Below are 19,719 nucleotides of genomic sequence, written 5' to 3'. Positions count from 1 at the left end.
AAATGTGTTTGTAGAGACGTCTGGTTAATTTACAAAGTTAAAATGCTAATTGTTAAATAACATCAAGTACTTTTAACTTCTTAAATTACATGGGGTAACATACTTAAACATTATTGGTGTTTTCATAGGTTGGTAAATAAAAAGGGTTTACAATTACTTTATGTCCTCACTAAACTAGAAACAAGGTTACTAAGAGTTGTGTCCTAACAAGTGGAATTCTATATATAAAGGGTCCCAAAAGTTTCACCTGTGTTTCAATTAGGGTACTATAAACAACAAAATATTTAATCTTATTAAAATAGGGTGATTTATCTAAATTCAGAAATTTCATAAGAGTTGTTTCAAAATGTGAACAAAAAGGTGTCAACAGATAAAAATAAATAAATAAATAAATAAAAGGTTCTGGGTATAAAAATATATTTAGTAAAAGGTAAAAGAAAATGTTTCTGGATAAAAAAGTCTGTGTGTAACAAAGGGCAAGTTTCAACAAGTCTGTGTGTAACTAAGTTGGTTGTGTGTATGTAAAACAGCTAAAGCTATTTAAGGTTTTTCCTAAGGTAAAATACTAATGTTCTGATATAAGCCAAAGTTCAATCTATATGGTAAAATGACATGGTAAAATGACAAGGATTTCTTAGAAACACTAATTTACTCTTAACTTTGTGTCTCTTAAGTTTTATTCTTTAGAACAATTGTCTTAAAAATAGGGGTTTATACAATTATGGTTAAACAACTGTTAAAAATTGTACTACGTTATAAAGTCTAAATTTTTCTTTAAAAACTAAAATTGGTAAGAACCAATTCCTCACTAAAATTAAAATAACTCTAACCACAGATGTACCTTATAACCCACAAAAACAAGGTATTGTCAAACATACACATCTCACCCTCAAAAATACTCTTTATAAACAAAAAGGGGGAATAGAGGAGACCTTCAGGTCCCCTAAAGATAAACTTTCTCTTTGTCTCTTTGTTTGGGGTTTTTTTTTAACTCTGGGTAATAAGGGTAACTCGGTGCTTCACTGGAGCTGCGGCTCAGTTTGTGTGTTTCCACGGAATAAACTAACTTATTACCTCTTTTTAGTCTCTTAGGAGGAACAGTTCAACTATGTAACAAAACAACTGCTTCTCTCAATTGTACTTCAGATTTGTGCTATCTCTCAATGTTAAAATGCTTCTAAGTTCCTGCTGGCAGACTTAATGTGTGTTCCTACCTTCCTACCAGTCCCAGTCTCTGTTACAGATGCAAAATTGCCAGTGTTACTATCAAGAAACAGGAGAGAATTTGACATCACAGCGGCTATGGTCACTGCAATAGTGGTTTCTGCAACAGCAGCACTAGCAACTGCCATACCTACAGCAACGGCAGTCAATCACTTGGCCGAAAATATAGCTGCAGCCTTACAGACTAAAGAGACCCTAAACCAACATCTAACAGCAGGCATACTCCTTATGAACCAGCGAGTGGACTTACTTCAAGAACAAATGGACATTTTACAGGAACTGTTAAACGTGGGATGTATTTATCATCTGGCGGGACTGTGCGTTACACCTGTAGCTTACCATAACTTCAGCTATGCAGCAAACTTGTCTAGAATCTTGTCTGCTCAGCTACGTACCAACTGGTCTTATGAATTTGATAATCTTACTGCTATTCTTAGATCTCAAATTGTTAGCCTTAATGCTACTAGAGTTGATGTAGCTCCAATGTCTGAAGTGTTAAATTGGTTATCCTCCTCTTTCAGTTTTATTAAGCAGTGGGCTGGTATGGGAGCATTATGCATGCTTATGATCATTGCTGTTATCTTCCTCTCACGCACTATCATGCGTGTGCGTCAGAGTCAAGCGAGAGATCGTATCATCTTCCATCAGGCCATGGCTGCCCTAGAGGCCGGCAGCTCCCCACAAGTGTGGCTCGCGAGGCTGGACCATTGACCAGATGGGTAAGGTAGTAGGTAACTCCGTACCGACCTAAGACAGGAGCTGTAGCATGCTCTACAGTTATCCGATGACGGGTAAGGACGGTAGTTGACCACTCCGCCTAAGACAGGCTTGGTCCCGAGCTTTTCTTTTAAAAGAAAAAAGGGGGAACTGTCGGGGTTGCGTACGAACCCCTGGCCCTAGGTGGAGCCTGGCCAAGATGGCGCCTGGCAAGCTGCCAGTGCAGTTGAAAAACTGCTATTCTGCACGTATACAACTAACTTCACCTTGAGGAAGTCTCAGTAATTGGTCAAGGCCTCTGCATGATTCTTGCGTGATTCTTAGGTGCTTCAAGTTATACCCATATACGTCTATCTTTTCCCCACATATCGTGAATATTCTAATTAGTTGATATAACCTATATAAGTGACAATAACTTCCCAGAAAGGGAAGAAATAAAAAGAAGAATCAGCTGTTAATAGGGAAGTTTGCCACCCATCACGTCTCCGGGTCGTTCTTGCTGGCGGGAGCGACATTTACCAACTGAGCATCTCCCCAGCCCCACATTCCCTTTTCTTTATGCATTTCTTCTGGACCTTGCTGCAGACTGAGCAGGTCTGGGAACTGGTTCTGGGAGGGACCAAACTGCCAGCCTTAGGGTAAAATGGGTAGATTTAGGAGCCTTAAGTCCCTCACTCCTATTATTACCCATCTGTGTCATTTTCTACTACAGTCTTGCCAAGTTGTCATTCTTTGATGAGCTTATAAAATGAGCATTGAACTAATATTTTTCCCTTTCAGTGTCATAGTGATGATGGATTCCATGAATGTCATTGACTCTAACAGACCTTTGCCTAAAAGCCTGAATAAACTCCAGTGGTCTCGGTGGTGTGCGAAACTGCATACTTCCACAGTGTTGTGGTTCAGCCTCTGTCTTGGTGGTTTGCACTATGTTGTGAACCTAAATGGGTATACCTTTCATTTCTTAAAGGAGCAGTTTTTATCTTTTTGTTCAAGTAAAGAACAACACAGAGCTTGATACGAGAAGGAACAGCCTGAGAACTGTCAATGGCATCTGACAGGTGGTACCACCTAGCCACTGTTCTTTACCTGCAAGGTTCAGAGAACAGAACACGAAGATAACCACGTTACTTTGGTTGGGTCAGGGGAGAAGCTGTTGGTGGCTGCCTCAGGCCTGACCTGGCGTGGACAGCACTCAACGGGGACACCAGTGGCATCCTTGAGCCAGACTGACGGGGTCAGGAGGATATTGGTCAGGGCCCCTTGCAGAATGCAGAAGCAGAACTGGTGCCTCTCCAGTGCCAGTTCTTCTGGGAGGAAGAGAGGACCGGGACCTTGAGGCTCTCGCAGTGGTCAGTTTCTAACCTGGTAATTCCTAGACCACCGTATGCCAAGACTCAGCTTGATTACTCTGAGCCTGGGGATGCTCACGACTGTGTCCAGAGACACTGGTGCCTGACCAGGACCATACCCAGTCCCCTAACCCCGAGAGCATCCCTTGGGGGCTGTGCAGGGGCCCAGAGGTGTCCCTGACTCTTGGGGCCTGGACATCATGCTGTGTCAGAGGGCAAGCCTGAAGCTTCCCCAGCAATGAGCAGGAAGGACATCTGGGTCCTCCAGAGGAGGTGGCCTTTGTTCCTTGGACAGTGTGGCCATGCTGCCTCCAGGAGAGGCCCCAGTGGGTGTGGGGAGGACACCAGGTGTGGGGCTGGTAAGAGCAGTGCAGGGGCTTGGATTCTGTGATGGTGTCAGCTTTCTAAACTGCCATTTGTGGCAACTGCTCCTCCTGAAATGTCTGCTTCTGTTCCTGATTCTGTATTCACTTTTGTTTGTTCTGTACGTAGTACACATGTGTGTGATTTTTATTTCATAGAAGGTTGCCAGACTCATATAAACTTTAGGCCCAGAGGTGCCCGGTCTACCTGGAGTTGCTTCTTGGGTCTGATTCCATTCCATGCAAGATGGACAGGCTGGGACGAGCTTCCCAGAGCGAAGTAGTGCTGGGCTCTGGGCTGGGGAGAGAGCAGGCCATGTCCCGTCAGCCTCCTCCTCTAGTCCTTGCAGAGCAGTGTGTCAGCACCCGGAGTCGTGGGACAGCTGGCTGGACACTGCCCGAGGCTCCTCTGTGAGGCTGCAGCTGTGAGCATCCCTGGGGCGAGGCGTCCAGGGGAGGGCCACTGCCCTGAGTGCCCGCCCAGGACCCTCGGGTCTCGCCTCTAGGTGAGGGTGTTTCCTACGGAGAGTGGGAAGGAGAGTGGGAAGGCGTCAAGAAGCACAACCTGGTGACGCCGCCAGGCGCCACTCTCCACAGAGGGAGGTCTACCTGGCTGGGGCCAGCCTTGCACCCTGAAGCTCACTTTTCCTCTCTTTGGGGAACTTGCCCTTCTGGCACATTTGCTGTTCCAGGAATGGCAACCTCCATCCCTTTCCCAGGCTGTCTCGATGCCTTGGCACAGGGCCTGGCAGGGCTGGTCAGGCCCCTGGCGTTGGACTGACCCAACGAGGGCTCGACAGGTGGCAGGGTGAGGACAGCCAGCAGCCGTGTGGCACCATGGGACCTGGCAGGAGGTCAGGGAGCAGGTGCCCTGACCTCATGCTCTCCTGGGCTCCCCTTTGGCCAGACCAACCAGAAGGTGAGCTCCTAACAGGTCATCCCAGGCCAAGAGGAGGGGACACGGTGGAGGGAGAAGCAGCTTACGTGGAATAAGTCTGTTGTGCAACACCCCCATCCCGCCGCCTCTGTAGCTGGGTTGTCTGCCCTGCCCACATCTTGTTTACCTGTCCACTGAAACCTGCAGCCCCCCGATGCCCCTCCAGTTTACTCTGGGCACCATCTTTCACGATATGGTCCTTAAACAGCATTATAACTCACACTCAAAGTTCCCCCATTCTTCTCTTGAGAGATGTACCTGCCCCTGAATTTCCAGTAGCTCTTGTTGGTCCCAAAAGGCCTGGACTGGAGCTGTAGCTCAGTAGTACAGCACTCTCCTGATACATGGGAGGCACTGGGTTCGATCTCACTACCACATAAAAATAAAATAAAGGAATTGTGTCCATCTACAACTGAAAAAACAAAAACAAAAGGAATCCCTGATGCCTGTGGGACCAAGTTGCCCTGGTCTTGCTGTAGGCCCAAGGGTCCAAATGGCTCTATGCGGGCCCTTGATGTGTGATTTCAGATGTCGAGCTGTATGAGGGACAGCTACAAGGGGCTGTGAGAGGACCAGGTTTCCATCCTGAAATGACCTGCACAGGGGTGACAGTGAACTCATCCCAAACGCCTCCTTGGGGAACTTCAAGAGCCTACAACAGAGAAGACCCTAGGAGCCTCCAGAGGGAACAGTTCCCATCAATAAGGATCCGAAGGGTCCGAGTTTTGTAGCATTCAAGTGAGCTGCCAAGCAGTGGAGCCTTCTAAGCCTGAAAGACATGGTCTCACCTACCTGGAGTTCCACACAGCCAAACTGACAGTCAAGAGACATTTGCAGGGGTGCAGGGCCATGCCACAACTGTCTTCAGTGCCTGGGCAGGGCAGGCCCAAATGGAGAGAGCCACCAGGCAGAGGAAGACACGGGAGCAGCTGCCCTCCTGCAGGTGGCCTGCCATGGCCTGCCCATCTTCCTTGGTTGTGATCTTGGAGACTCATAACTGGTAGGGGAGGAGGAAACAATTGGCTTCTAAGTCGGATCAGAACAGGCCTTTGCTCCTGCCTGTTCTGGAACCCTGGTTTCTGTGATGCTCAGGGAGTCTCAGGCCACACCAAGAGGCCACATGAACATAGCCTGCTCAACAGTGGCTGCTGTGCCAGGTTCCAGTTATCCCACCAGAGGCCAGAGTCGGAGACTCCAGTGGACCCAGTCCCAGAGTTGAATGCGGGGTGGGGGTGGCAGCAGGACTCCAGGGTATCCAGCCCCCACAGGGCCCCTCTGAGGCTGCTCTCCACCACTGGGACTCCAGGATGTTAGATTTCTTGATGAAAACCTCATACAGATGTTGATCCGACCATGTGCTTAGGGTTGCCTCAGAAAAGACATCTAACCTGGGGGTGTCTGCTGCAGGGTGCAGCTGGAGGGCGGGGTCAGGGGGCTTCTTGGGAGCGATCCTGGGAATGCGGAGTCCTGGCCCCCCTAGGGACCTTCTGAGACCACTGTTGATGGTTTATGGGGCCTGAGCCAGAAGGATTCACTCTTAAATCCCCTCTGCCACCTTCCAGAACTGGGACACTTGGCAAGATACTTGAGCTCTATGCCTCTGTGTCCTAGTCTGAAAGGTGGGAGCTAATGGCAGGACCCTTCACAGAATAGTTGGCTGACATTCCATTTGGGCCCTAGCACATGATCAAAGCTCAGCCAGTAGTTCTATTAGCTCCAAATCTCTCTTCCTCCATCCTTTTCTTATTTATTTTTTCCCCTCTGAGACAGGTCTCACTACGTGCCCAGGCTGGCCTCAAACTCCCGGCTCAAGCCACGCTCTTGCATCAGCCTCCCAAGTGACAGGCGACGCTCCGGGTTCCCTTATTTAATAAAGGAAACATAGGGTTGAATAAGAAGCCTGCACTGCGTGGGGAGGATGTGGGGTTCATGAGGAGGTTAGGAGGGATATGCAGCAGCCCCTTGGCCTGGTTCTGAAGCCCCTGACCGCACAGGTGTGCGTGCCAGCTTGAGTGTGCTCAGGTGTGTGGGCGTTGTGCCTATCCAGGCTCCCTCCCAGGGTGGCTGTCTCTGGTCAGGAGTCATACCCTGAGGGGTCACTACTGGAGCAGCCCACGGAGCAGCCCATCCCTGAGGGGCAGAGTCCCAGGTCAGTAATAGTACCCCAGGACCTGGCTAAGACACTCCAAGACCCCTGCCTTGTCCGGATGGTGTGAGAACCTAGCCAGGCCTGTGACCTGCCTGGGTGGAAGTGAGTCCTGGCCCAGCCTCCATCTGTGCAGGGGGCTCTGCCCCAGCATGTGCCAGCATGCCCACAAAAGGGGCGGACCCTACTTTTGCCTCCCGTCATTCTGGAGCAGCCAGGACCGGGGCTGGGGTCCCCCTCTGCTGGGATGGGCGGAGTTGGGGCCATTTAGAGTGAGCCCAGCCAGGGTGAGCAGCGGGCCCCCTCCCCTCGGCCGCCCTGGGGCAGCTGGGCACAGCGGGAACGCGCAGCGAGAGCGCGCACCGAGGGGCTGCTCGGAGCCTCAGGCCGCGCCTCCGCCTCGGTCTAGCCCAGCCGCTGCAGCGGAGGCGCGCGGCGCCCAGCGTCCCCCGCCCGGCCGGTCTGCGCTATCCAGGCCTTGCAGGGCCGGCGAACCCATGGAGCAGCTGCTGCGCACTGAGCTGCGCACCGCGACCCTGCGGGCCTTCGGGAGCCCGGGGGCCGGCTGCATCAGCGAGGGCCGCGCCTATGAAACGGACGCTGGTCCGGTGTTTGTCAAGGTCAACCGCAGGACGCAGGTGCGCAGTGCGGAGGGGGCCGGGGGCGGGAAGGGGGCGGGAAGCAGCGGTTTTCTGGAGCTGGGCCTGGTGGCCCGCCTGCTGCCGCTGCCCTGGTCAGACTGCGGCCTTCTGGCTGGCCCTGCAGACTGAGTCCTGGGCAAGCTTCCCCTTGGCGCTCCAGGTTGTCTTTGCTGCACAACAAATCCCTTCCTCTTCGTGGCTCTTTTGTTGTTTAATTGTGTATCCAGGGAGCATGGGGGACGCAGGCTCGGAGCCAGGACCTTCTGGCCCTGACTGGCCTCAGCTCTGGGCCCTGCTCCTCTCAGACCTGCGCCCTCCCCAGCCGGTGAGGAGAGACAGGACTCCAGGAGTTCCTTATAGGCTGTGCCCTGTCTAAATAGACCCGAGTTTCTGTGGTCTGTTTAAAATATTCTTGGCTGGGCTGTGGTCCACCTCTCAGGAACTTGGGAAGCTGAGGCAGGAGAATGGGGAGTTCAAAGCCAGCCTCAGCAACTGAATGAGGCCCTGAGTAGCTTAATGAACATGGAGAAAGTTAGCCATAGTCCCTGATGGGCAGAGCCTGAGCAGCGGGAAGTCCTGTACTTCTGGTGGGTAGTGGTCCTGGGCAGTGCTGGAGTCTCAGCGGTTTCTCCCAGTGCCCTGGCAGCACCATGCTTGGGGAAGCTTAGCATAGTTGGCACAGGGAAGGAGATTCCCTCAAGGTGAGGAGTTCCCCTCCTTCAGACTCTCAGGCCCACACCTTAGTGCTCAGACCATGCTCCAGAGAAGGTGTCGGTTGTGCCGCTGAGATAAGAGCAGGCTGTGTCCCAGTCCCAGATGTTTTCTGCCCTGCCGATTGGGGCCCGCCCTGGGTGTTGACTGGGGTTTGTAGATTCCCTGCAGCCCAGGGTATGCCCTGCAGCTGCCTCAGGATTCAGGGCCAGGCTGGCTCCTTGGGGGGCCATGCCTGGTTTTCCCCTGGGAACTTTGAATAAAAGGGTGGGTTTCCTCCTGAATGACAATGGGTGTTTTCATCTCATTCACAAGGTGTGTTTTCAGCCTGAGATTCTACAGGCAGAAGTATTCAGAAACCTCTTTAATAAGCACACATTTTTCACTGAGTTAAGTGTACTCATCTAATGTCAACTTGGGGTATTTATAGGAGTGTCCTAGACATAGGAAGACCCCTGGACCCCAGCAGAGGCTTTGGGAGCAATCTGGGTCTACAGCTCCTTCCCACTCTCTAGGCCCCAGACCCAGCTGCCTCCCAGCCCCACCCTCCCGACACAGCACCTCCACCGTGTCCTGGTCCCCTTTGCTGTGACTGCCCAAGGCTGCCCCTGCTAAGAGGCCGGCCCAAGACCGCTGGTTAGCTCACACTGCTCTGGCACCTCATAGCTGCGTGCTTCCCGGCCCGTGTGGCCTCAGTCCTGCAGCAAGGGCTGGCTGTTGGGCGGCAGCATCCTGCCCACCCCCAGGCTCCTTCCCACCTGGAGTCGGCTCTGTGCACCCTGCCTGCTGAGAGTGGAGAGGCCAGGGCCTCTGGCTCCCACGTGGGGCTTCTTTCTGGTGTCGTGGTCCACCAGGCCCTCAGCCGGACTGGCAGGGCCCCTGTTGGAGCTGGAGCTCGAGCTTGTGTTGCTGAGGGGCTCGTGGTGTTCTGGATGATTTGGACGCAGGCCCGGCAAATGTTTGAGGGGGAGATGGCAAGCCTGGAGGCCCTCCGGAGCACCGGCCTGGTGCGGGCACCTCGGCCCTTGAAGGTGTTGGACCTGCCTGCAGGCGGGGCTGTCTTTGTGATGGAGTACTTGAAGATGAAGAGCTTGAGCAGGTGAGTGTGTTTGTGAGAGGGACGCACACGTGCACACCCAGACACAGACACAGAGACACACAGAGACAGAGGGAGGCAGTGATAGGAACAGCAGAAAGACAAAGAGACAGGAGACAGAGGGGGACAGAGAGGAAGCCAGACCAGGGGCTCGCTGAGCTGTGGCATGCTGCCCTGGAGCACAGGCCCTTCGTGCCTGAGGCCCAGGTGGAGCCTTCTGTGTGTGGCTGGTGCTGGTTTTGGGTCAGCCTGGCTGTGACGAGGCTGCAGGGAGCGTGCATTTGAACTCGTGCCTTGCTTTGTGTTTTAGCGTGCGCTTATGCCAGCTCAGTTTGGGCTGAACAAGCCTGATCGATTAATTGTCTGGAGTCTTACATTTCTTTTCTCCTTATTAAAGTCAGCGCTGGGAAGGCAGCTCAGGGGTAGAGCCTTGCCTAGCATGCTCGAGGCCCTGGGTTCAGTCCCCAGCACTGGAAAAGAAAAAAGCCATATGTATAAAAAGCCAGAATTGCCTGGTGAAGAAGAGGCCAGCAGCGCAAGCTCCCGGCGGCAGTGTCCACTGCTTGCCTTCCTGTCTTCCCCTGTGGCAGCAGTGTTTCTGCAGGAGCTGGTGCTGTGCTTCCACCTCTTGGCACCCCTTCAGATTGGTGCCCAGTACTCAGTGCCTGCCAGCACCTCTGCAGACCTCCCACTGGTCCCTCTTGGCGACTGCATGCTAAGGGCCACCTTAAATGAACAGGGCATGGTTTGTAAGGCCTTTAAAGCCCCCTGGGTGCTGGTGGTATTAATCAGCTGCCCCACTTCTTTCCTCAGTCAGGCATCAAAGCTTGGAGACCAGATGGCAGATTTGCACCTTTACAACCAGAGACTCAGGGAGAAATCGAAGGCCATGGAGAGCACAGTGGGTATGTCCAGACAGCTTTCATGACCCAATGGCAGGGCTACCCCAACAGGCACCCATGGTGCCTCCTGGTGGCATTCAATAGCTCTGACATGCCACAGGGTACAGCATACAATGGATTGCATACCATCTCCCTCCAGGCTGCATCTGCAGAATGAGGTTATTAGTGGGAATTTCGATAGAGTGGACAAGCTGGTGGGATTGGCTTATGGCCCCTTTTGTGCCCAGCCCTGCTATCCAGTGTGCTTGAGCTGGGGTACCCTGTCAGGTGTGTCTGTTTGCAACCCAGGGTCTCTGTTGACAGGCCGGAGGGCCGAGGGTGCCGAGCCTCTGTATGTGACCAAGTTTGGCTTCCACACGGTGACATGCTGTGGCTTCATTCCACAGGTGAGTGCCAGGTAGGGCTGTCCCTGCATAGCTGATGACCATCCCTCACACCCCAGAGCTGGTCACCCGGACCCTCCCCGCATGTGTGGCAGCATGCCAGCCCCCTGGGGAACCAGCAAGGTGGATCTCGGAAGATGGGCCTTCCAAAGGCAGTGCAGGCTGCAGCCGTGCAGGGAGGGCAGGCGGGAGCTGCTGAGCTGAGCTGGGAAGGGCGAAAGGGGTGCATCTGCAGAAGAGCGCTTCAGGCAAGGCTGGACAGTGGGCGGCCAGCACACAGGGACCAAGCCTCGGGCACTTAGCTCCTCTTAGGGCTTTAACAAGTCATTGTCACTTACGGAGATGCAATCGGAGATGCAATCCATACGTAATTCACATCACACAGAACCCACCATTGTGCAGCACACAACTCAGTGGTGGTTTTGTTTTGTTTGTTTTTTGGCACTGGGTATTGAACCCAGGGCGCTTTATTACTGAGCTATGTCTCCAGTCCTTTTTAATGTGAGACAGAGTCTCACTGAGTCGCTTAGGGCCTCCCTAAATTGCTAAGGCTGGCCTCAAACTTTCGACACTCCTGGTTCCGACTCCTGAGTTGCTGGGATTAGGTGGACGCCACTGTGATTTTTGGTGTACTCACGTGTTGTACAGCCATCACCACTACCTAATTCCAGAACATCTTCGTCCCTGAAAGTGGCGGTGGCAGCCAGTCCCCACCCGCCGCTGCACCGCCACCAAGAATCTGCTGTCTCCATGCATCCACCTGTTCCAGACACTCCATATCAGTGGGTCAAGGTACACAGTCTCCTGCATCCGGCGCCTTTTACCTAGCACGGTGTTTCCAAGGTCCACCCACACTGCAGCACGTCAGAGCTGTGTCCTTTCTGTGGCTGAGGGGAACTCCTTTGTGGGGACAAACCACATCTTGTTGATCCATTTCTTTCTGTGGCTGTGTAACACGGGGGCCTCTTGGACGGCCATCTCTGAAGCCCATGCAGGTCTGAAGGAGACTCATCTCCCGCCCCAGGCCACCTTGAAGAAACCACGACTGGCGTGTCCTACCTTATCAGGGAGAGTCCTATCCCACAGCAGCCAGTCCTGGTTAGACTCATTGCTTCTGAAGATCACACTCTCACATCCTTCCCCTCCTTGGACCTGCCCTGACCCATTGGGCCCCTGTGGACAATGACCCAGCTCTCCCTGACGGGGAGGGTGGGTGGTTACCCTAGTCAGAGGCCACTTGGGCAAGATTCTTATGAAGCCCAGATGGACTTAGGGACCCCAGGTGACAGGCAGGCCTTGGGTGGGAGTCCTAGAACTGCATGTGGTTCACCAGGCTTGTCGGGATGCTCAGATCTTGGCCACCTGGGCTCCCCTAGGGTCATGCATCTGTCTGGAGCTAGTGACCAGCATGGGTTGGTCACCCCAGGCAAAATGGCTTGTCGCCTTGTGTTAGATTTTTTTTTTTTAAAAAACATTGTAAATGTTTAATATTTTCATATCAGTATTTGCTACACAGACAAACATTCTGTAGCAAAATGTTGATTCATTTAGGGAAAAAGGAAGGAAAAAATTCTTGCATCTTTCTGTTAGAGAGTCAGTGGCTCTGAGTTGGTTTGGTTCTGTTGTGTGGGGACACTGTGCTCAACGCCTGAGGTGATATGATACAAATTGTGTTGAGTGGTCATGGCTTGGCCAGTACTGGCCCTCAGTGGTGAGTCACTTGAAGAGCTTATCCTTGAAAGGGTTGGGTGGCTCACCAGATAAATATGCACTGGGTGGCTGCTGTTCATCTGTGAGCGGGCTGAACAAAAGCTGTCCTGGTTGGACTTTGGTCTGTGCGTTCTATTGAGTGTGTTAGATGTGGAGGCTGCAAATGGTGGGGGTCTCTAAGACTTGGTTGGCAGAGAACAGTGTCTTTTTGAGCACGTAGAAGTAGAGAGATGAAGTTTCACATGGAACCTCAGTGTGGGGCTGGTCTGTTAGGAACACAGGTGGCCCTCGTGGTCCCTTTGGCCTATCATCCATCCAGGAGGGACCAGGGACCTGGGGGCACCTGTTCCACCTCCTTTGAGCTATGAAATGACTTTCCTGCACATCATGCCTGGCACTGGCTGCAGGTTCTGAGGCTTCCCGTTCCCTGGGAGGGCTGAGTGGGTCCTTGGGGAGGCTGCAGCCATGGTGGGCAATGCGGGTGGGTGGGCTTGGTAGACACCTAAGCCCCGAGCCTTCTTGGGACCACCAGCCCTATTGGCAGTGGCGACTGGCTCATTTTGTGCCCTGCTGAGTGCTAGTGTCTGGCCCTCAGTCCAGCTGTGCTCCAGCTGTGGAGGTGACCAAGAGACCCAAGAATCACCCCGGATGGTGTGTGAGGCGTTGGGTCTCCTGGAAAATGCTTACTGGGAAAAGCCAGTGGCCACAGACTTGGCAGGGGCACCTCTATCTCACGGGTGCCTCTGTGGCCGTGCCAGAAAATACCACCTCTGTTCCTCAGAGTGCTGGTCCAGGCTGGGCCAGCTGGCCACACTCCCTCCCCCGGTGCGTGATCTCCGCAGTCATTGCAGGGCTGTGGGGCTGTGCCAGCCCTCCTCCTCAGACTGCCGTGATCTCGTGTGACCAGCACCCAGGGGGGCTGTCCCGCCTGAGGGCAAGAAAGCAGCTTGCTGCAGATCCTGGAATCTGCCCGTTCCAGCATGCCTGAGGAAGGTCAGCGCCCTAGGAGGTAACACCAGGGCAGGCCCACTCCTGCCCCACTCACCGCTCCCTGGGCTCTGCTGGGTCCTTGGGAACTGAAGGGGTGCTTCAGGGGTGTGGTCCTCACTTTGTCTGACTCAACCCCACACATGCTGTGGTGCGCAACGAGGAAGGTGATGTCACTGACCTGCCTAATTGACAGATTAGGGGACGGATATGCAGGGACCAAGTAAGTTCCCAAGACCTGGCAGCCAGTGAGTACAGGAGCAGGGTGTGACCTGGGCCCCGGCCATCACACCTCCCTTCCCCTCTGTGGGGGGAGCCCAGTCTCAGAACCAGCTGAGTACCAGGTGGCAGCTGCCCTGGGTGGCACGGGGGAGGCCACGTCTGCCTGTGTGTTTGAGGATCACAGCCCCAGACCAGGTGGGACTGGGCTCACCAATGCTGACCTCTTGTCCCCAACATGAAATCTGTGTCTTCTGTGACCTGGTCATCTTCCAGCAGGAGGACAGAGCTGGGGCATGGGGAGCCGGGGCAGCTAAACGGGGAATGATGGGTGCAGCTCAGTGTCTCTCAGTGCTGGGGCCTGATTGCCAGGTTGTGGGGAGGGGGCACCTCAAGAGCAGGGGAGGTGAACCCCAGGCCAAGTGACCACAGAGTCCAAGCCTGGGGGCATTCTCCACTGGAAGGACCACAGATCAGGGCCATCCAGCTGCCCGCTAGCGGGTTGGGAGCTTTCCAAGAGCTCCTGCAGGAGGGCCCTGAGCGACCCGGTGGGACCTCTGTGGAGGAGTGGGTGGCGGGAGCTGCCGCTGTGCAGACGGTGCGGTCGGGTGAGTTTTGGCCCAAACGGACTCCAGGAGCCACTTCCCACAGCAAAGGTCACTGTGCGCGGTGACCTCTGTACCCTCCGCCTGCCCTCGCCCAGCCCTGGGCAGCCACTGCCCGCTTTCCTATGATGAGATGTTCTGTGCATTTACAATCCTGTGGTTTGTGCTCTATTTGTCTGGTGTCTTTCCCTCAGTCGGATCATTCTGATGCTCCTTCATCCTTCCTTCCTTCCTTCTTCCGTCCTTTTTTTTTTTTTGTGGTCCTCTTATTGAACCCAGGGTGCTCTACCACTGAGCTACACCCCATCCTGGCTCTTCTATTTTTAAGATCAGATTTTCTACATAGATGATTGTGTTTACTGTGAATAAAGTGTTTTGCTTTTTTGCAGGGGGTACTGGGGATTGAACTCGGGGCACTTGACCACTGAGCCACGTCCCCAGCCCTATTTTGTATTTTATTAAGAGACAGGGTCTCACTGAGTTGCTTAGCACCTCACTTTTGCTGAGGCTGGTTTTGAACTTGTGATCCTCCTGCCTCAGCCTCCTGAGCCACTGGGATTACAGGTGTGCACCACCACATCCAGTTCAAGTGTTTTACTTCTTCAGTCCCAATTTGTAGGGCTTTACTTTCTTTTTCCTTCCCTCGTAGCCTTGGACGTATGTTCCATAGAAGTGGTGAAGTCACATGGCGCTTTCCCCTGGTCTTGGGGAGCACTGGGTCTTCCACACCACGTGAGGTTCACAGTAGGTTTCTCTTTATCAGGTTGGAGAATCTCACTTCTGTTCCTAGTTTTCTGGGAGTTCTCATCAGGAATGAAGGCTGAATTTTGTCAAATGCTTTTCCTGCATCTTTTGCGATGACTACATGGATTTTCTTTTTTCGTTTGTTAATTTGGTGAATTGCATTGATTATTTTTGAGCATTTCCCTGGTTGAGGTGCATTTTCCTTCTTATATTGCTGTTGGGTTCTATTTGCTAAAACTATGCTCAGGATGTTTGCATTTGTGTTCAGGGAAATTCATCTGTAATTTTTTCTTGTAATAGTTTTGATTTGGTACAAGAAGAATAGGTTGGGATGTATTCCACATTTTCAGATTTCTGGAAAAGTGGGTATGAAATGGGTATTTCTTTTTTCTTAAATATTTGCTAGAATTCAACAGTGACATCTGGGTCTGTAACCGTCTGGAAGACTTTAGCTATAGCTTTTTTAGTAGAAGGCTGCTTGGTTTTTCTTTTTGACTGAGTTTTGCTAGTGTCTTTCAAGGAGCTTATCAATTTGACCTAGGCTCAGAATCTCTTTGCACAGGATTTAAAAACATTTCCTAGTTGTCCTTTGCTGCCTGGTGGGTGTGCATTGTGCCCCTTCTTCATTCCTGACCCTGTGACTTTCCTCTTTTGATCCTGACCAGTTTGGCTAGAAGTTTATCATGATTACTGGTCTTCCCATAGAACCAGCTTCTTGTACATTGCTTTTCTCTACTATTGCTTTTTTATTTCATTAATATCTAACAAGATCTTTATAATTTTACTCTTCTTATGTCAGGTTTGATGTGCTGTTCTTTTTTCTAGGTGCCTAAGGTAGAAGCTGAGGTCACCAATTGAAGATCTTGTAACACAGGCGTTTAGTGCTATGAATCTCCCCGAGTACCGCTTTAGCAGTGTCCCACAAATTATGCCGTATTTTCATTTTCATTCAGTTGAAAATACTATTTGAATTTCCTTTTAGATTCCTTCCATAACTGTCGACTTTGGAAGTGCGTCATTCATTTCAAACATTTGGGGATCTCCAGAGGCTACTGATTTCTAATTCATGTCCATTGTGGTCAGATGGTATACACTGTGGGACTGAAGCTCTTTTCAAGTTATCAAGATTTGTTTTATGGCCCAGAAAATGACTATCTTGGTGAACGCTCTGTGTGCACTTGAAAAGACGATATGTCAGCCATTGCTGGTGGAGTGTTGACTCTCGTTAGATGGCAGTGTTGTTGCAATCTACTGACTTTCTGCTTTTCTGCCTACTTTTCTATCAGTTACTGAGAGAGGCTGAAATCTCCAGTGGGGTCCTGGTCTGCGAGGGCTGCCACCCAGAGTGCCAGAGACGGGCACTTCTCTCTGTCCACAGGCGGGCTTGGGTCTCAGGGGCGGTGCTGGCTAGAGAGATGGCCTCCTCACACACGTGCACGTGGGGAGTGAGCAAGTCCCCCGCCCTCTCTGGCGGGGCCTCGATTCCCCGCAGATCAGGTGTGCATCCTCAGGATCTCAGCCCACTGACCTGGGCACGCTGGTGTGAGGAGAGCACACGTTCTGCACAGCAGGGTCTCGCTGTGGACCCTCTGTTTCTGTTTGCAGTTACATCAGTTTTATTTCTTGTATTTTGGAGCTCTTTTTTGAGGCATACATATTTTATTCATCACTCACTCTCCTCATTGTGAATACTTTCTTCATACTTGGTGTCAGTCTTTGCTCTGAAGTGTGCTTTGTCTGATATGAACAGAGCCGCTCCAAATTTTGACTAGTGATAGCAATTTTCCTTTAAAGCCATTTGTTTTTGGTTATAAAGTGCATTTCTGCACACAACTAAGAGTTGATTCTTGCTTTATTTTATTTTTCCAATATTCTAGTCTCTGTTATTTAACTAGAATATTTATTTTTTATTTTTTCCTTTTTTGCAGTATTGGGGGTAGAATCCTGTTTTTTTTTTTTTTTTTGAGGTGCTGGGGATTTGAACCCATGGCCTTGTGCTTGCAAGGCAAGCACTCTACCAACTGAGCTATATCCCCAGCCAGAATCCTGTTTTTATTTATTAATTTATTATGTTTTTTCTTTTGGTACAGGGGATTGAGCCAGGGGCACTGAGCTACATCCCCATCCCTTTTTTATTTTCTGTTTTGAGATAGGGCCTCCTTAAGTTGCTCAGGTTGGTCCTGAACCTTCAGTCCTCCTGCCTCAGCCTCCTGAGCAGCTGGGACACAGGAATGTACCACCACACCTGGCTGCACCTTTGCCTTTTATGTGCCTATTGATGTGTTTGGGTTGAGTCTGTCTCCTTACTGTCTGGTTCCAGTCGTCCTATCACTCTTCCCTTTCTCCTGCATACCTTTTGGGTTAACTACTTTAAGATTCCATCTCATCTCTTCTGTGGGCTTGCCAGCATGCTCTGCTGTGCTTGGTGGTGACTGCCTAGCAGACCCCATGTGCCTGGCCCCGTGGCTCTGAGTTGCAGTGCTGGCCTCTTCCCGTTGCCCAGGTGAACGAGTGGCAGGATGACTGGGCGACCTTTTTCACCCGGCACCGGCTCCAAGCACAGCTGGACCTCATTGAGAAGGACTATGCTGACCGGGAGGCACGAGAACTCTGGTCAAGACTGCAGGTGGGTGCATCAGTCACTTTTCAGGAAAAGAGGCTGTCTTCTTAGTCACCACCCCTTCACGTGGTTTCCCCTGGGAGAACACAGCCCTGGAGCAGGCACTTGGCTGGCCCATGGGTCCTGTAAGCTGACTCTTCCCAGGAGGAGCAGCCTGGCTGAGCGGTGGTTTTGCTATTACTCCTCTCATGGCTGATGACAGGTATGCACGCTGGCTTTTGGCTCTCTGCCAAAGCACAGATGCCTCTCAGTTAGTGAAGACATGGTAGCCAGTGTGACCAGTTTCAATGTCAGAAACAGAATCATTCACCAGTCTACGGTGGGCTTGCATAAAAGAAATTCCATTTAACTCATTAATGAGGTAACCAGCAGGATAAGAAGAGATGCAGATATTTTTTTTCAAAATTAAAAAAAATTTTTTTAGTTGTAGATGGACATAATACCTTTTTTAAAAATTTTTATGTGGTGCTGAGGATGGAACTCAGTGCCTCACATGTGCTAGGCAAGCACTCTACCACTGAGCTACAACCCCAGTCCAGAGATGCAGATATATGTGCAGCTAAAATAGACTAGAAAGTTTGTGGGGTTGGGGAGATAGCTCAGCTGGTAGAGTGCTTGCCTCACAAGCACAAGGCCCTGAGTTCGATACTCAGCACCGCAAAAGAAAAAAAAAAATAGAAAAGAAAGTTTGCTAAGTCAGGTACAAAATTGGCTCAGTCTTGATGATGATAAAAATGCACCCTGGGGGTCTGAGTGGTTTAAATCTGTAAACCTCTAGACATAATTTACTAGTCAACAGCAAGTTAGGCAAAGCTGTCCTCCCCTGGGGTCAGGCGACTCTAATCTCTGGTACAGTGTGTGGCTGGACTTTCAAACAATACATGATTGTCTTCACCTTATTTCCAAGAACTGGATGCTGTCCCATAAGTGTCTTTTATTTATTTATCTTTATGTGGTGCTGAGGATCAAACCCAGGGCCTCACACATGCTAGGCAAGCGCTCTACCACTGAGCTACAGCTCCCGCCCCCGTGATAACTGTCTAACAATTGCTTTCATAGGTGAAGATCCCGGATCTGTTTTGTGGCGTAGAGATTGTCCCCGCCCTGCTGCATGGGGATCTCTGGTCGGGAAATGTGGCTGAGGATGATGAAGGGCCCATTATTTATGACCCAGCTTCCTTCTACGGCCATTCTGAGTTTGAACTGGCAATTGCCTTGATGTTTGGGGGGTTCCCCAGATCCTTCTTCACTGCCTATCACCGGAAGATCCCCAAGTCTCCAGGCTTCGACAGGCGGCTGCTGCTGTACCAGCTCTTTAACTACCTAAACCACTGGAACCACTTTGGGCCGGAGTACAGAAGCCCGTCCTTGGGTACCATGAGGAAGCTGCTCAAGTAGCAGCAGGGGCAGGGAGCTCCTGAATAAAGCCAGAGCGGGCTCTTGGGTCACAGCCGCCGCGTGCTGGTTCATCTGCATACTGCGTGCAGCTGGGCTAGTGTCCTAGGGCCCAGTCATTCGGATGGCCCCTATTTAGTCTTGCGTGGTTGCAGTCGGGGCAAAGGGTCTGGAAGCCGTGCAGAGGTCCACACACACCGCGGTTGTGCGCCACTTCTCGTGTCCCGGGCCGCGGAGCCCGTACCACTTGGGGGCCGGCAAGCAAGGACCGCGGCGCTGTGGCTCCAGGGCCTGGGGCTGCTACTACAGGCGTGTCCGCCGGCTCAGGGGCAGGGACTTGAGCAGCTCTGGAACCGGGTGGCCCCGGAGATCGGGCGTCTTCATTGTCGGGTGGCCAGTTTTCTGGACGTCAGGCTGTCAGCGCTGAAGGGCTGGTGGTGACCAGCACCGCCGGGCCTTCTGGCGAGCTCAGTCCCACCCCGGGCCGTGCTCAGCCGGGCCCTAGCCCAGCCCCGCCGCCGCCCCGCAGCCAAACCCCACTCTGGCCCCGCCCCGTCCCCCTACACGCCGCAGCTCAGCACAGTCCCGTCCCACCCGTCTCCACGTCCAGACCCCCCAATCTCTGCCCCGCTCCGTCCACCTCAGCCTCTAGATCCCGCCCTGGCTCCGCACCGTGTCAAGACTCCGCCGCGGCCCCCTCCCTGCTCCCGTCCCACCCCGCCCGCTGGCCCCCGTGCCCCCTCCCCCCCGCAGGGTCCTGTCCCGCACGTCTCCGCGTCCACACTCGTCCCGCGTCCAGACCCCCGCCCTAGCCCCCTCGCCTTTGACCAGCCCGGAATCCAGATCCAAATTGTCCCCGCCCACCTCCCTGGGCCCCGCCCACCTCCCTGGGCCCCGCCCCACATCCACCCTGGCCTCCCGCACCGCTCTGCTCGGCCCCACATCCAGGCCTCGCTCTGGCTCCCTCC

At 52.4% G+C, this 19,719-nt stretch overlaps 1 protein-coding gene across 1 annotated transcript; it reads left to right on the top strand.

The window, feature by feature from the left end:
• The first annotated feature begins 7,009 nt into the window (after positions 1–7,009).
• Fn3k (fructosamine 3 kinase) lies at positions 7,010–18,848 on the top strand. Its single transcript, XM_047547752.1, has 6 exons — positions 7,010–7,376; positions 9,038–9,189; positions 10,000–10,091; positions 10,392–10,474; positions 17,240–17,362; positions 18,416–18,848. The coding sequence occupies exons 1-6, from the start codon at positions 7,236–7,238 to the stop codon at positions 18,752–18,754; spliced, it is 930 nt and encodes a 309-aa protein (XP_047403708.1). The 5' UTR covers positions 7,010–7,235; the 3' UTR covers positions 18,755–18,848.
• The last annotated feature ends 871 nt before the right edge of the window (positions 18,849–19,719 follow it).

The sequence above is a fragment of the Sciurus carolinensis genome, chromosome 3, assembly GCF_902686445.1.
Source record: "Sciurus carolinensis chromosome 3, mSciCar1.2, whole genome shotgun sequence".
NCBI lineage: Eukaryota > Metazoa > Chordata > Mammalia > Rodentia > Sciuridae > Sciurus > Sciurus carolinensis.
The sequence above is the reverse complement of the archived record's forward strand: the minus strand, read 5'-3'. Positions and strand labels throughout refer to the sequence as shown.

Coding starts and splice junctions, on each gene's coding strand:
- Fn3k (XM_047547752.1), top strand. CDS start 7,236: ATGGAGCAGCTGCTGCGCACTGAGCTGCGCACCGCGACCCTGCGGGCC. Junction 10,092..10,391: donor GGCCATGGAGAGCACAGTGG/GTATGTCCAGAC, acceptor CTCTGTTGACAG/GCCGGAGGGCCGAGGGTGCC. Junction 17,363..18,415: donor AACTCTGGTCAAGACTGCAG/GTGGGTGCATCA, acceptor TTGCTTTCATAG/GTGAAGATCCCGGATCTGTT.